The sequence below is a fragment of the Tupaia chinensis genome, unplaced genomic scaffold, assembly GCF_000334495.1.
Source record: "Tupaia chinensis unplaced genomic scaffold, TupChi_1.0 Scaffold147433_1, whole genome shotgun sequence".
Classification (NCBI taxonomy): domain Eukaryota; kingdom Metazoa; phylum Chordata; class Mammalia; order Scandentia; family Tupaiidae; genus Tupaia; species Tupaia belangeri.
In genome coordinates, this window is record NW_006207284.1 from 2,491,461 (window position 1) to 2,502,598 (window position 11,138).

General features: G+C 42.3%; 1 protein-coding gene across 1 annotated transcript in view; it reads left to right on the forward strand.

The window, feature by feature from the left end:
- UBXN4 (UBX domain protein 4) overlaps positions 1–11,138 on the forward strand; it is a 52,411-nt gene that overhangs the window by 4,502 nt on the left and 36,771 nt on the right. The window contains exons 2-5 of the mRNA XM_006169721.3: positions 3,162–3,264; positions 5,350–5,378; positions 7,004–7,122; positions 9,763–9,940. Of these exons, the coding sequence (XP_006169783.1) occupies positions 3,162–3,264; positions 5,350–5,378; positions 7,004–7,122; positions 9,763–9,940 (429 nt within the window). The remainder of the gene's footprint in view (positions 1–3,161; positions 3,265–5,349; positions 5,379–7,003; positions 7,123–9,762; positions 9,941–11,138) is intronic.

An 11,138-nucleotide genomic window follows, 5' to 3' on the forward strand; every position in this document is an offset into this window, starting at 1 on the left:
AAGACCAATTTGAAGACTATTGTAAGTCATCTAGATGAGATGGTAGCAATTAATGTGGTAAGAAATTATTACATTCTTAGTACATCTTGGAGATAGTCAACAGAAATCAAGGATAGCTAAGGTTTTAGACCCGAGAACTAAAAGGATGGAGTTAGTTAACTAAGTTGGAAATGACTAAGGGTGGAATAAATCAGGAAAGCAGGGGTACACCTGGGAAGAATGCAGTTTAAAGGAGATAAATAGTGATCTCATTTTCATAAAACAAAAAGTATGGCCTGAAAACTATTTTTTTTTTTAAGAGGTTTTTGCTATAGGGCACGTGCACTCACCAGACAGAGAGCTAGAAAGCAAGAAATCACTCCCCAGGGGGGATGGCCACGCCGCAATCCCTTCTCCTCCGTTCTCTCGGGATCTTGGGCACGCATGCACACGCATCTGGCGTGAGTTTAAACCACTGGGTCTGGGACTCGAACCACGGTCATCTACGTGGGAGTCCAGCAACATAGCCATTATGCTAACTGCTGGTCCTAAGTTTCTCCCTTTTTTATGGGAGAGATTTTGGCTATAGGGCGCATGCGCTCGCCAGCCAGACAGAGACATAGAGACAGAAAGCGAGAAATCACCCCCCAGGGGGGATGGTCATGCCGCAGTCCCTTCTCCATTCTCCTCTCAGGATCCTGGGCACATACGCGCCCAGCATGAGTTTTAAGCCACCAGGTCCGGGACACGAACCGCAGTCGACTACGTGGGAGTCCAGCGACATAGCCATTACGCTAACTGCTGGTTCCTGAGTATCAACATAATTTTTGTAATTAGCATACCTATAATGAAAGGCAAGTCCAAAACTACTAACAGAATTGTACCTGCTTCAATTTACCTTGGAGGAATTCTGGAGAATAAATGCCTTATTGAGGATATGTTAAACTAAATACAAAGGTGTTACTAAAAGAAGGATATTAACTTATTTTCGGAGATGATGTGTACAAAAGGCAAAACAGGTACTGCACATTCCTGTCCATGACTTCTTTTTTAAAAAAATTATTATTTAATAGGACCAGCAGTTGGCGTAATGGCTACATTGCTGGACTCCCATGTAGTCAAGCGCTGTTCGAGTCCTTGACCTAGTGGCTTAAACTCACACAGGGTGCATGTGCGTGTGTGTGCCCAAGATCCCGAGAGGAGAATGGAAGAGAAGGAATTGTGGTGTGGCCATCCCCCATTGAGGGTGATTTCTCATGTTCTGTCTCTCTATCTCTCTCTGGAGAGAGCAAAAATCTTTTAAAAACCCTTATTATTTATTTTAGTTTGCTCTAGGGCTCCTGTGCTCTCACTCGAGAGAGAACATGAGAAATCACCCTGGGGAGGATGGGCATACTGCAGCTTCTTCTTTCTCCATTCAGGAATTTTTTTGGGCATACATGCACATATGCCTGGCATGCTTTTCAAGCCACCTAGTCTATATTCAGGACTCAGACTGTGAAGTCAGCCATGTGGGATCCAGTGTCATAACCACTATGCCATCTTCTGACCCTAATTTTTTTATTTTTATAAAGCAGAAATTACAGAATATTTTGCTATAGGGCATGTGTGCTTGCTGGAGAGAGACAGAGAGAAAGCAAGAAATCACCCCCCATGGGACCAGCAGATGGTGTAATGGCTGTGTCACTGGACTCCTATGTAGTCGACTGCAGTTCGAGTCCTGGACCTAGTGGCTCAAACGTGCTGGGTGTGTGTGCATACGTGCCCAAGATCCTAAGAGGAGAATGGAGGAGAAAGAATTGCTGCGTGGCCATCCCTCCCAGGGGCTGATTTCTCGCTTTCTGTCTGTCTTTCTGGTGAGTGCATGTGCCCTATAGCAAAAACCTCTCAGAAAAAAGAGAAAGAAATCAGCTCCCAGGGGGAATCGCCCTTCCACAATCACTTCTCCATTTTCCTCTTGGGATTTTGGGTATGCACGTGTGAACATGTGCCCAGTGTGTTTTAAGCCTCTAGGTTCAGGATTTGAACCACAGTTGACCACGTGGGAGTCCAACCCTTTACCACTACAGCACCTGCTGACCCAGAATTTTTTTTTTTTTTTAAACAGAGAACTCTACATTCCCTTTTGTTTTGAGAGAGGTTTTTGCTATAGGGCATGTGTGTTCACGGGATTGACAGAGACAGAGAGAAAGTGAGAAATCAACCCCCAGAGGGGATGGTCACAACGCAGTCCCTTCTCCATTTTCATCTCAGGATTTTCTGCACGCACATGTGCTTGATATGAATTTTAAGCCACTGGATCCGGGACTTGAACTGCAGTTAACTATGTGGGAGTCCAGCAGTATAACCATTTCACCATCTGCTGGTTTCAGTATTTATTTCCTTTGCCCCTCCCACCCACCCACTATCACCTACAATCCTCACATACAATCTGGTATCTCTTGGGTCATCAGAAAGTCATGTCACTTTTTTTTTTTTAATAATTATTTAATTTTATTTATCAGAATCATTATTATTTTAGTTGAACAGAGAGAGACAGAGCGAGGAAAATTGAGAAAGCAAGCTGCCAGGTCCGAGACTTGAACCATTCTTAGCCCATGTGGGAGTCCAGCACTTTAATCACCGTGTCACCTGCTGGCCCTGACATGTCACATTTTTTTATAGAAGAATATGTCGTGACTTTGCCAATGATCTAATAAATTTATCCTGTCTACTCTTTTGTCTAAATCTTGCTATTTCTACCAGAAAGGACAGACTTTAGGTACATGTTGAGTGAGGATATACAGTGTACGTCTTGCAAAGTCTGGCTCACTTCACCATGAGTACTTATTATTACACTTTTTGGCATCATAATTTAGATAGCTTCTTTTTTTTAAAGAATTATTTAACTTTATATATTTATTTTAATTTGAGCAGAGAGTGATAGAGCGAGAGAGAGAAACAGGGAAGTTAGAAAGCAAGCCAGCAGGTCTGGGACTTGAATCACAGTCGGCCATGTGGAAGTCCAGTGCCCTTAAACACCATGCCACCTGCTGGCCCCTAGAAATCTTCTTGTAGTTTTCAAATTTGGTAGAAATAGTGTCTGTGGGGCTATATTATTTGAAATTCCATTTTTCTAGAGAAAATAATTTGTAATCAATAGGTGATATCTTTGTTATAAAAATTCTTGAAATGTTTTACAGGTGATGATGAGCAGTCCACACAGATGGCTGCAAGTTGGGAAGATGAGAAAGTAACAGAAGCATCTTCAAACAGTTTTGTTGCTATTAAAATTGATACCAAAAGGTTTGCGTACATTTTAATATTTCATTACTCTTATTTTTTATTTGTAAAGAATTATTTTATTGAACATTTATTTATTTATTTATTTATTTAAATTTGACCAGAGAGGGACAGAGTAAAAGAGAGGGAAAGTGAGAAAGCAAGCCGCAGGGTCTGGTACTTGAACTCTGGTTGGCCATGTGGGAGTCCAACACTCTTAAACAACCCACCACCTGCTGGTCCCAATATTTCATTACTTTTTAATTTTATTGGGTCATCAGAAAAATCATGATGTATTTTTCTCTGATTTTCTATGCAAAAATGCATCCTAACTTTTCAGACAACCCAGGATAATCATGGTATTATGTTGGAGGTGGTGTGTATATGTTTTTTTTTTTACATTTTTTTCATAGGGTGTGTGTACTTTCCCAGGGCATGGGAGAAAGTGAGAAATCACCACTGGGTGGGGGGGCTTTTTCCATGCTACAGTTCATTCTCCATTCCTCCTCTGAATTTTGGGTACACACACACACAAACACATGTCTAGCATGATGTTTGAGCCACTAGATCTGGGACTCACACCACAGTTTGCCATATGAGAGTCTAGCACCTTAATCACACCATCTGCTGGTCCCCATGTGAGTGGTATTTTAGACAGGGACTTGCTGTGTTTCAGTTGTCCTGCTTCAGTCTCCCAAGTAGCTGGGATCACAGGCGTACACAACCACACCTGGCTTTCAGTATGGTCTCACTGTGTTGCCTTATTTGTCCTGCCTCAGCCTACTGAGTAGCTGTGACTACAGGCATGCACTACCACAACCAGCTTTTCTAGGTGGACCAGGAATGGAACTTGAGCCTCCTGTGTGACTTCAGCATTCTAAGCAGCAGCAAGTGCATGCTAGATGAATGGGCTAAATAAATCAGGGTCTTTGGTTATGATTTATGGCAATTCTCTTGGGCTATAAGAATGTTGTTGTTGGGACCAGCAGTTAGCGTAATAGCTATGTGGCTGAACTCCCATGTAGTGGAGCACGGTTTGAGTCCCGGACTCGGTGGCTTAAACTCAGGCCAGGCATGTGTGCGTGCGTGCCTAAGGTCCTGAGAGGAGAACGGAGGAGAAGGGATTGTGGCATGGCCATCCCCCCTGGGGGGTGATTTCTCGCTTTCTATCTCTCTGTCTGTCTTTGTCTTTCTGGAGAGTGCACACGCCCTATAGCAAAAACATCTCAAAAAAAAAAATGTTGATATTAACATTTTTGGACATGTAAGCACATTGGGAATATAAATTCTGACTGCTGTTTTCAAAATTTTCCTTTATGTCAAGCTGGAAAAAAATGTCAGATTCACCTAGTTTACCAAGCAGCTCTGTGACATGTACTTGGAATGCAAACAAAATTGATCTCCAGCTTCCAAAACCTTGGAAGTAACTGTAAATCATATATTGACTATCCCTGAAAGGTCAATCACTCTTTTGAATCTTATTTTTGGGGACTGAACAGTTTCAGTTAATAGGAATAAGGACATTTATAGATTCCTCATAGTACCTGATATCCATAGTGTGTTTTGTTTCTCCGTTCTTTTCCCTGCCTTTTAAAATAAATTCTTATTATAGGAAATTTTAAATATATATGAAAGTAATTGAGTAGTATAATGTAGTTACTTGCCAACCAGCAGGGATAATTACTAATCCATGACAACTTTGTTTCATTTATACTTCCACCTATTTCCACTCATATCCATGCACAAGTAAGTCATAGTCATTTTGTTGTCTTGTTATTGATTAGGATATTGTGTTCAGGTGACTTAACTTGCTGCTGAGGAAGCAACATGGCAGATACTAACTCCGTTTTTAGCCAACAGATCCATTACCAGCTTGTGGGTTGTAAGAACAAATAGTTCTTTAATTTGAAAATTATAAAACAGATAAACCAAAGGAAAAGTCTTATGAAATAAGAATTTACATTTTTTCCTTCAGCTGCATACTATCAAAGGAAATGGTAATTTCAGGAAAATATTTGTGATTGGTACAGTAAGTTTTATAAGACAACTCAGTATGGGGAAAACAATTTAATCTACTTAGTGATTTTTATGTTTGATTTTATTTTACAGTGAAGCCTGCCTGCAGTTTTCACAAATCTGTATCCTTTCAATGAAAATTTGGTCGTGTGTAATATATATATATATGTATATATGTATATATGTATATACATGTATGTATGTTTGTTTGATTATTTACCTTTTGGTTAATTCAGGCAAGTTAGAAATTATTCATTTTTATTTAGGAAATCATAAACTGTTGATTGTGGAAACTTCATTTACTAAGTGTCTTTTAATATAATACATTATAGCTAATGGAAGAATAGGGAGTTTTGTGTTTTTTTTTTTTTTTTTTAAAGAGAGATTTTTGCTATAGGGCACGTGTGATCGCTGGAGAAACAGTGACACAGAATGAGAGAAATCACTCCCTAGGGGCGTTGGCCACACCACAGCCCCTTCTCCATTCTCCTCTCGGGATCTTGGGCCTGTATGCACATGTGTCTAGCATTGAGTTTTTGTTTGTTTTTGTTTTTGCTATATGGTACATGCACTCACCAGAAAGAGAGAGACAGAAAGCGATAAATCACCCCTCATGGGGGATGGCCACAATGCTGTCCCTTTTCCTCCATTCTTCTCTTGGGATCCTTTTTCGTTTTTTTTTTTTTTTTTTTTTTGCTATAGGACATGTGTGCTTGCCAGACAGACAGACAGAGACAAAGAGACAGAAAACGAGAAATCGTCCCCCAGGGGGGATGGCCACTCCACAATCCCTTCTCCTCTGTTCTCCTCTCGGGATCTTGGGCACACACACACACACACACACACAAGCCCAGCGTGAGTTTTAAGCCACCGGGACCAGGACACGAACCACATTCGACTCCACGGGAGTCTAGTGACATAGCTAACTGCTGGTCCCTCCTCTTGGGATCTTGAGCACACATGCACACACGCCCAGCATGAGTTTAAGCCGCCAGGTCTGGGACTCGAACCGTGGTCGACTACATAGGTAGGGTCCAGCGACATAGCCATTACGCCAACTGCTGGTCCCATGGCATTGAGTTTTAAGCCACCAGGTCTAGGACTTTACCTGCAGGAGTCCAGCAACATAACCATTTGTTGGTCCCAGAATAGGGAGTTTTAAAAATGTAAATATCGGGACCAGCAGATGGTGTAATGGCTACGTTGCTGGACTCACATGTAGTCGACTGTGGTTCAAGTCCCGGACATGGTGGCCTAAACTCACACCAGGCACATGTGCATGTGTGCCCAAGATCCCGAGAGGAAAATGGAGAAGGGATTGCGGCGTGGCCATACACCTTGGCAGTGATTTCTCGTTTTCCTCTCTCTCTCTCTCTGGTGAACGTACGTGCCGTATGGCAAAAACTTCTCAAAAAAAAAAAAAAGTGAATATCTAAAAGCGATTTGGAGCAGTTTGGTTGAGATGTTATAAGTAATTGGCAAGACACATCTGATAGCAAGGTGGATATAAAAGGGTTATGGTAGAGGAGACTGTAGTAGATATTTTATACTCAGATATGCTTTGCAAATAAATTATAATTTATCACATGTAGTTTATACATAGTGATAATAGTAGTTGAAATAATTTTATAAACATGTTAGATTCTGTTGTGAAATTCACAACAGTATTTTGCTTTGTACTCAATAATGTTTCATGAAATACTCTTTTTGTTTCATATGAATTATTAGACTTAATTAAACCATACAGATCCTGTAGTGTGTGTTCCATCTAGTTTCTTTATTGGAGACAGTGGAATTCCCTTGGAAGTAATAGCAGGAAGCATTTCTGCAGATGAACTTGTTACAAGAATTCACAAAGTTCGACAGGTGAGAAGGAATAGAATTATTCTTTCTATAAATAAGAGGCACGATATACCAGGAGTTTTACATTGGGATATTTTTGAAGTTTCTGTATATTAATAAAACTACCATGTCATTAAATTTAAAAGGTAGTAAATAGTATCTTAGATGGGTTTTGAAAGTAGTGTTATGATTTTATAGGTGCCTGTACTTAGTACTTGCGTGACATTTTTTCCCCCGTGTATTCCTTCCATTTTATCTTTCTTTGTGTGTGGTTTTTTTTTTTTTTTTTTTTTTTTGAGAGGTTTTCTCTATAGGGCGCGTGCGCTCGCCAGACAGACAGAGAGAGACATAGAGACAGAAAACGAGAAATCACCCCCCCAGGGGGGATGGCCACGCCGCAATCCCTTCTCCTCCATTCTCCTCTCGGGATCTTGGGCACGCACGCACACGCGCCCGGCGTGAGTTTTAAGCTACCAGGTCCAGGACGCAAACCACGGTCGACAATGTGGGAGTCCAGCGACATAGCCATTATGCTAACTGCTGGTTCCCTATTTTGTCTTTTTAAATTTACCACTTGTGTGCCTACCAAAGAGTGCCAGCAAGCAAGAAAGGGAAAGCGAGAAAGCACCCCTCCTCCCTCCAGTGCCTTCTCCACAATCTTCCCCATTTGACATTTGGGCATGCACATGCATGTGGCCAGTGTGTTTCTCAAGCTACCAAGTCTTGGACTTGGACTATACAGTTGCCCATGTGTGATCCAACCACCTTAACCATCATGCCACCAACATTATTTTCATGTTTGTTTATTTACTTCTTTCATGAGAAAGGGAGAGATGTGTACCCTCAACTGGATCTTGTCATGCCACTACTGCCCCCTTTCCTCCCTTTATCCAGTTTTTCCAGCCATCAGGGATGATAGGTACACGTATAGGCTGACCCAGGATCTGAACATGGCTTTCAGCGTTGCAGAGTAACACCCTACTATGTTGGACCACTGAGGCCAAGCCTCAAGTGACTTACTCTCTCTTTTTTTTTTTTTCTTTTTCTTTTTCTTTTTTTGGAGAGATTTTTTTGCTTTAGGGGGTGGGCACTCACCAGACAGATAGAGAGAGCCATAGAGACAGAAAGCGAGAAATCCCCCCCCAGGGGGGATGGTCACGCTGCAATCCCTTCTCCTCCATTCTCCTCCGGGATCTTGGGCACGCACGCACACGCGCCCGGCGTGAGTTTTAAGCCACCGGGTCCGGGACGCGAACCATGGTCGACTATGTGGGAGTCCAGAGACATAGCCATTACACTAACTGCTGGTTCCCGTGACTTACTCTCTCTTACACCTCCTACCTCAATTCTTTATTTTTTTGAGGGGGGAGATTTTTGCTTTATGGCACATGTGCTTACCAGAAAGACAGAGTAAGTGAGAAGTCATTCCCCATGGGGGGTGACCATGCCACAGTCCCTTCTCCGTTCTCCTCTCAGAATCTTTAGCACATGACAAGCATGAGTTTTAAGCTGCTGGGTCTTGAACTTGAACTGCAGTTGACTAGATGGGAGTCCACTGACATAACCATCATGCCTTCTGCTGGTCTCACCTCAGTTCTTTTTAATTTTTTTTTTTCTTTTGAGAGGTTTTCGCTATAGGGCGCGTGCGCTCGCCAGACAGACAGAGAGAGACAGAGAGACAGAAAGCCAGAAATCACCCCCCAGGGGGGATGGTCACGCCGCAATCCCTTCTCCTCCATTCTCCTCTCAGGATCTTGGGCATGCACGCACACGCGCCCGGCGTGAGTTCTAAGCTACCGGGTCCGTGATGCAAACCGCGGTCGACTACGTGGGAATCCAGCGACATAGCCATTACGCTAACTGCTGGTTCCCCCACCTCAGTTCTTAACACACGTCATTACTACTTTCTCCAAGAAAGTAGCATTCAGATTAAGGTCTGAAATGTATATTGCTTAACGTATCTTATGATTTTACACTCAGTAATTTAATTTTTTATTATCTCTCTCTCTTTAGAAGAATTATTTATTTAATTTTATTTGTTATTATTATTATTATATTTGACCAGAGAGAGAGAAAAGGAAAGAAAGTAAGCTGCCAGGTCTGGGATATGAACCATGGTTGACCATGTGAGAGTCCAGTGCTTTAACCACCAAGCTACTTGCCAGCCCCCCTACTCTCAGTAATTTTTTTTTTTTTGGAGAGGTTTTTGCTCTAGGGCGCGTATGCTCACCAGACAGACAGAGAGAGACATAGAGACAGAAAGCGAGAAATCACCCCCCAGGGGGTATGGTCACGCCGCAATCCCTTCTCCTCCATTCTCCCCTCGGGATCTTGAGCATGCACGCACACGTGCCTGGCGTGAGTTTTAAGCCACCAGGTCCGGGATGCGAACCGCGGTCGGCTACATGGGAGTCCAGCGACATAGCCATTACACCAACTGCTGGTTCCCTCTCAGTAATTTCTTATTGCCATCTACTTTGGGTAAATGGCTAATATAAACTTTTAATTTTTTTCTTTGAATTAAAATATGAAGAGAAGTCAACAGTGTACCTTAAACAATCTTTTTGTGGGGCCAGACAGTGGTGTAGCAGTTAAAACTTGATATTCTATGGGACAGACTCATATGGAGGGTTGCTGGTTCATGTCGATTTGTCTACTTCCTAGATGCATTCACTAAAAGGTGAAACATCTGTGGCAAATGACAGCCAGACAGAAAGTTCAGTCTCTACTCCATCTGCCTCATATGAACCTAACAACACTTCTGAAAATTCTCCGTCCAGAGATGTTGAACTTTGTGAGATACCACCCACTTCTCCTGATACGAAGTCAGATACTGCATCAGGTAATTTTTTTTTTTTTTTAAGTTTCCTATACAGGCACATGCACTCTCCAGAGAGACAGAGACAGAAAAGGAAAGTGAGAAATCACCCCACAGGGAAGGGGATGGCCATGCCACAGTTCCTTTTCTTCCATTCTCCTCTTGGGATTTTTGGCCACGAATGCACCCAGCATGATTTTCATTTTGCTATAGGGCGTGTGCACTTGCTGGAGAGACAGAACTAGATAGCCAGAAATCACCCCCCAGGGGGTAATGGCTATGCCATAGTCCTTCTCTTCTATTCTCTTGGGATTTGGGGCACACATGCATGCGTGCCCCACTTGAAGTTTAAGCTGCTGGGTCCAGGACTCGAACCACTGACATCTATGTGGGAGTCGAGTGACATAACCATTATTCCATCTACTGGTCCCCAGCATGATTTTTAAGCTGCCAGGTATGGGACCCAAGCCACACGGTCAGCCATATGGGAATCACCCACTTTAACCACCATACCACCAGCTAAACTGAACAGTTCTGGTATTTAAAAAGATTCCTCCTTGTGTTGAGCTAAAGTTTGATGCCTTGTAAATTTCCATTAATTTTAAGGCTACTTTGTGCAGTTGCACATGATATGTTTTTGAATATTTGTAGAGTAGCCGTTGGTATTGTTCATAGTTTTACATCCACAGATATCAAATTCCTGATCTGTATAGATTGAGCGGTTCTATTATGTGGGTATAATATAATTCTATTATGTGGGTAATAAATCTACAACAGTGATATTTTTTCTTTTTTGGAGAGGTTTTTGCTATAGGACACATGCACTTGCCAGAAAGACAGAGAGACAGAAAGTGAGAAATCACTCTTCAGGGGGGATGGTCACACTACAAACCCTTCTCCTCTATTCTCTCGGGATCTTGGGCACATATGCACACGTGCCCCATGTGAGTGAATGCCACCAGGTCTGGGACGCGAACCGTGGTCGACTACACAGGAGTCCAGTGACATAGCCATTACGCTAACTGCTGGTCTCCAGAATAATTTTTTCTTAACATTTACCTAGATATTTATAATTTCCAAATTTTTATTTTTATATTTTTAATTTTACTGTGGAGTGTGTGCAGTCGACAAAGACAGAGAGAAACTGAGAAAGCATCACCCCCCAACCCCCGTGAGAGGATGGCCCTGCCACAATTCCTTCTCCACTCAAGATTTTGGGCAT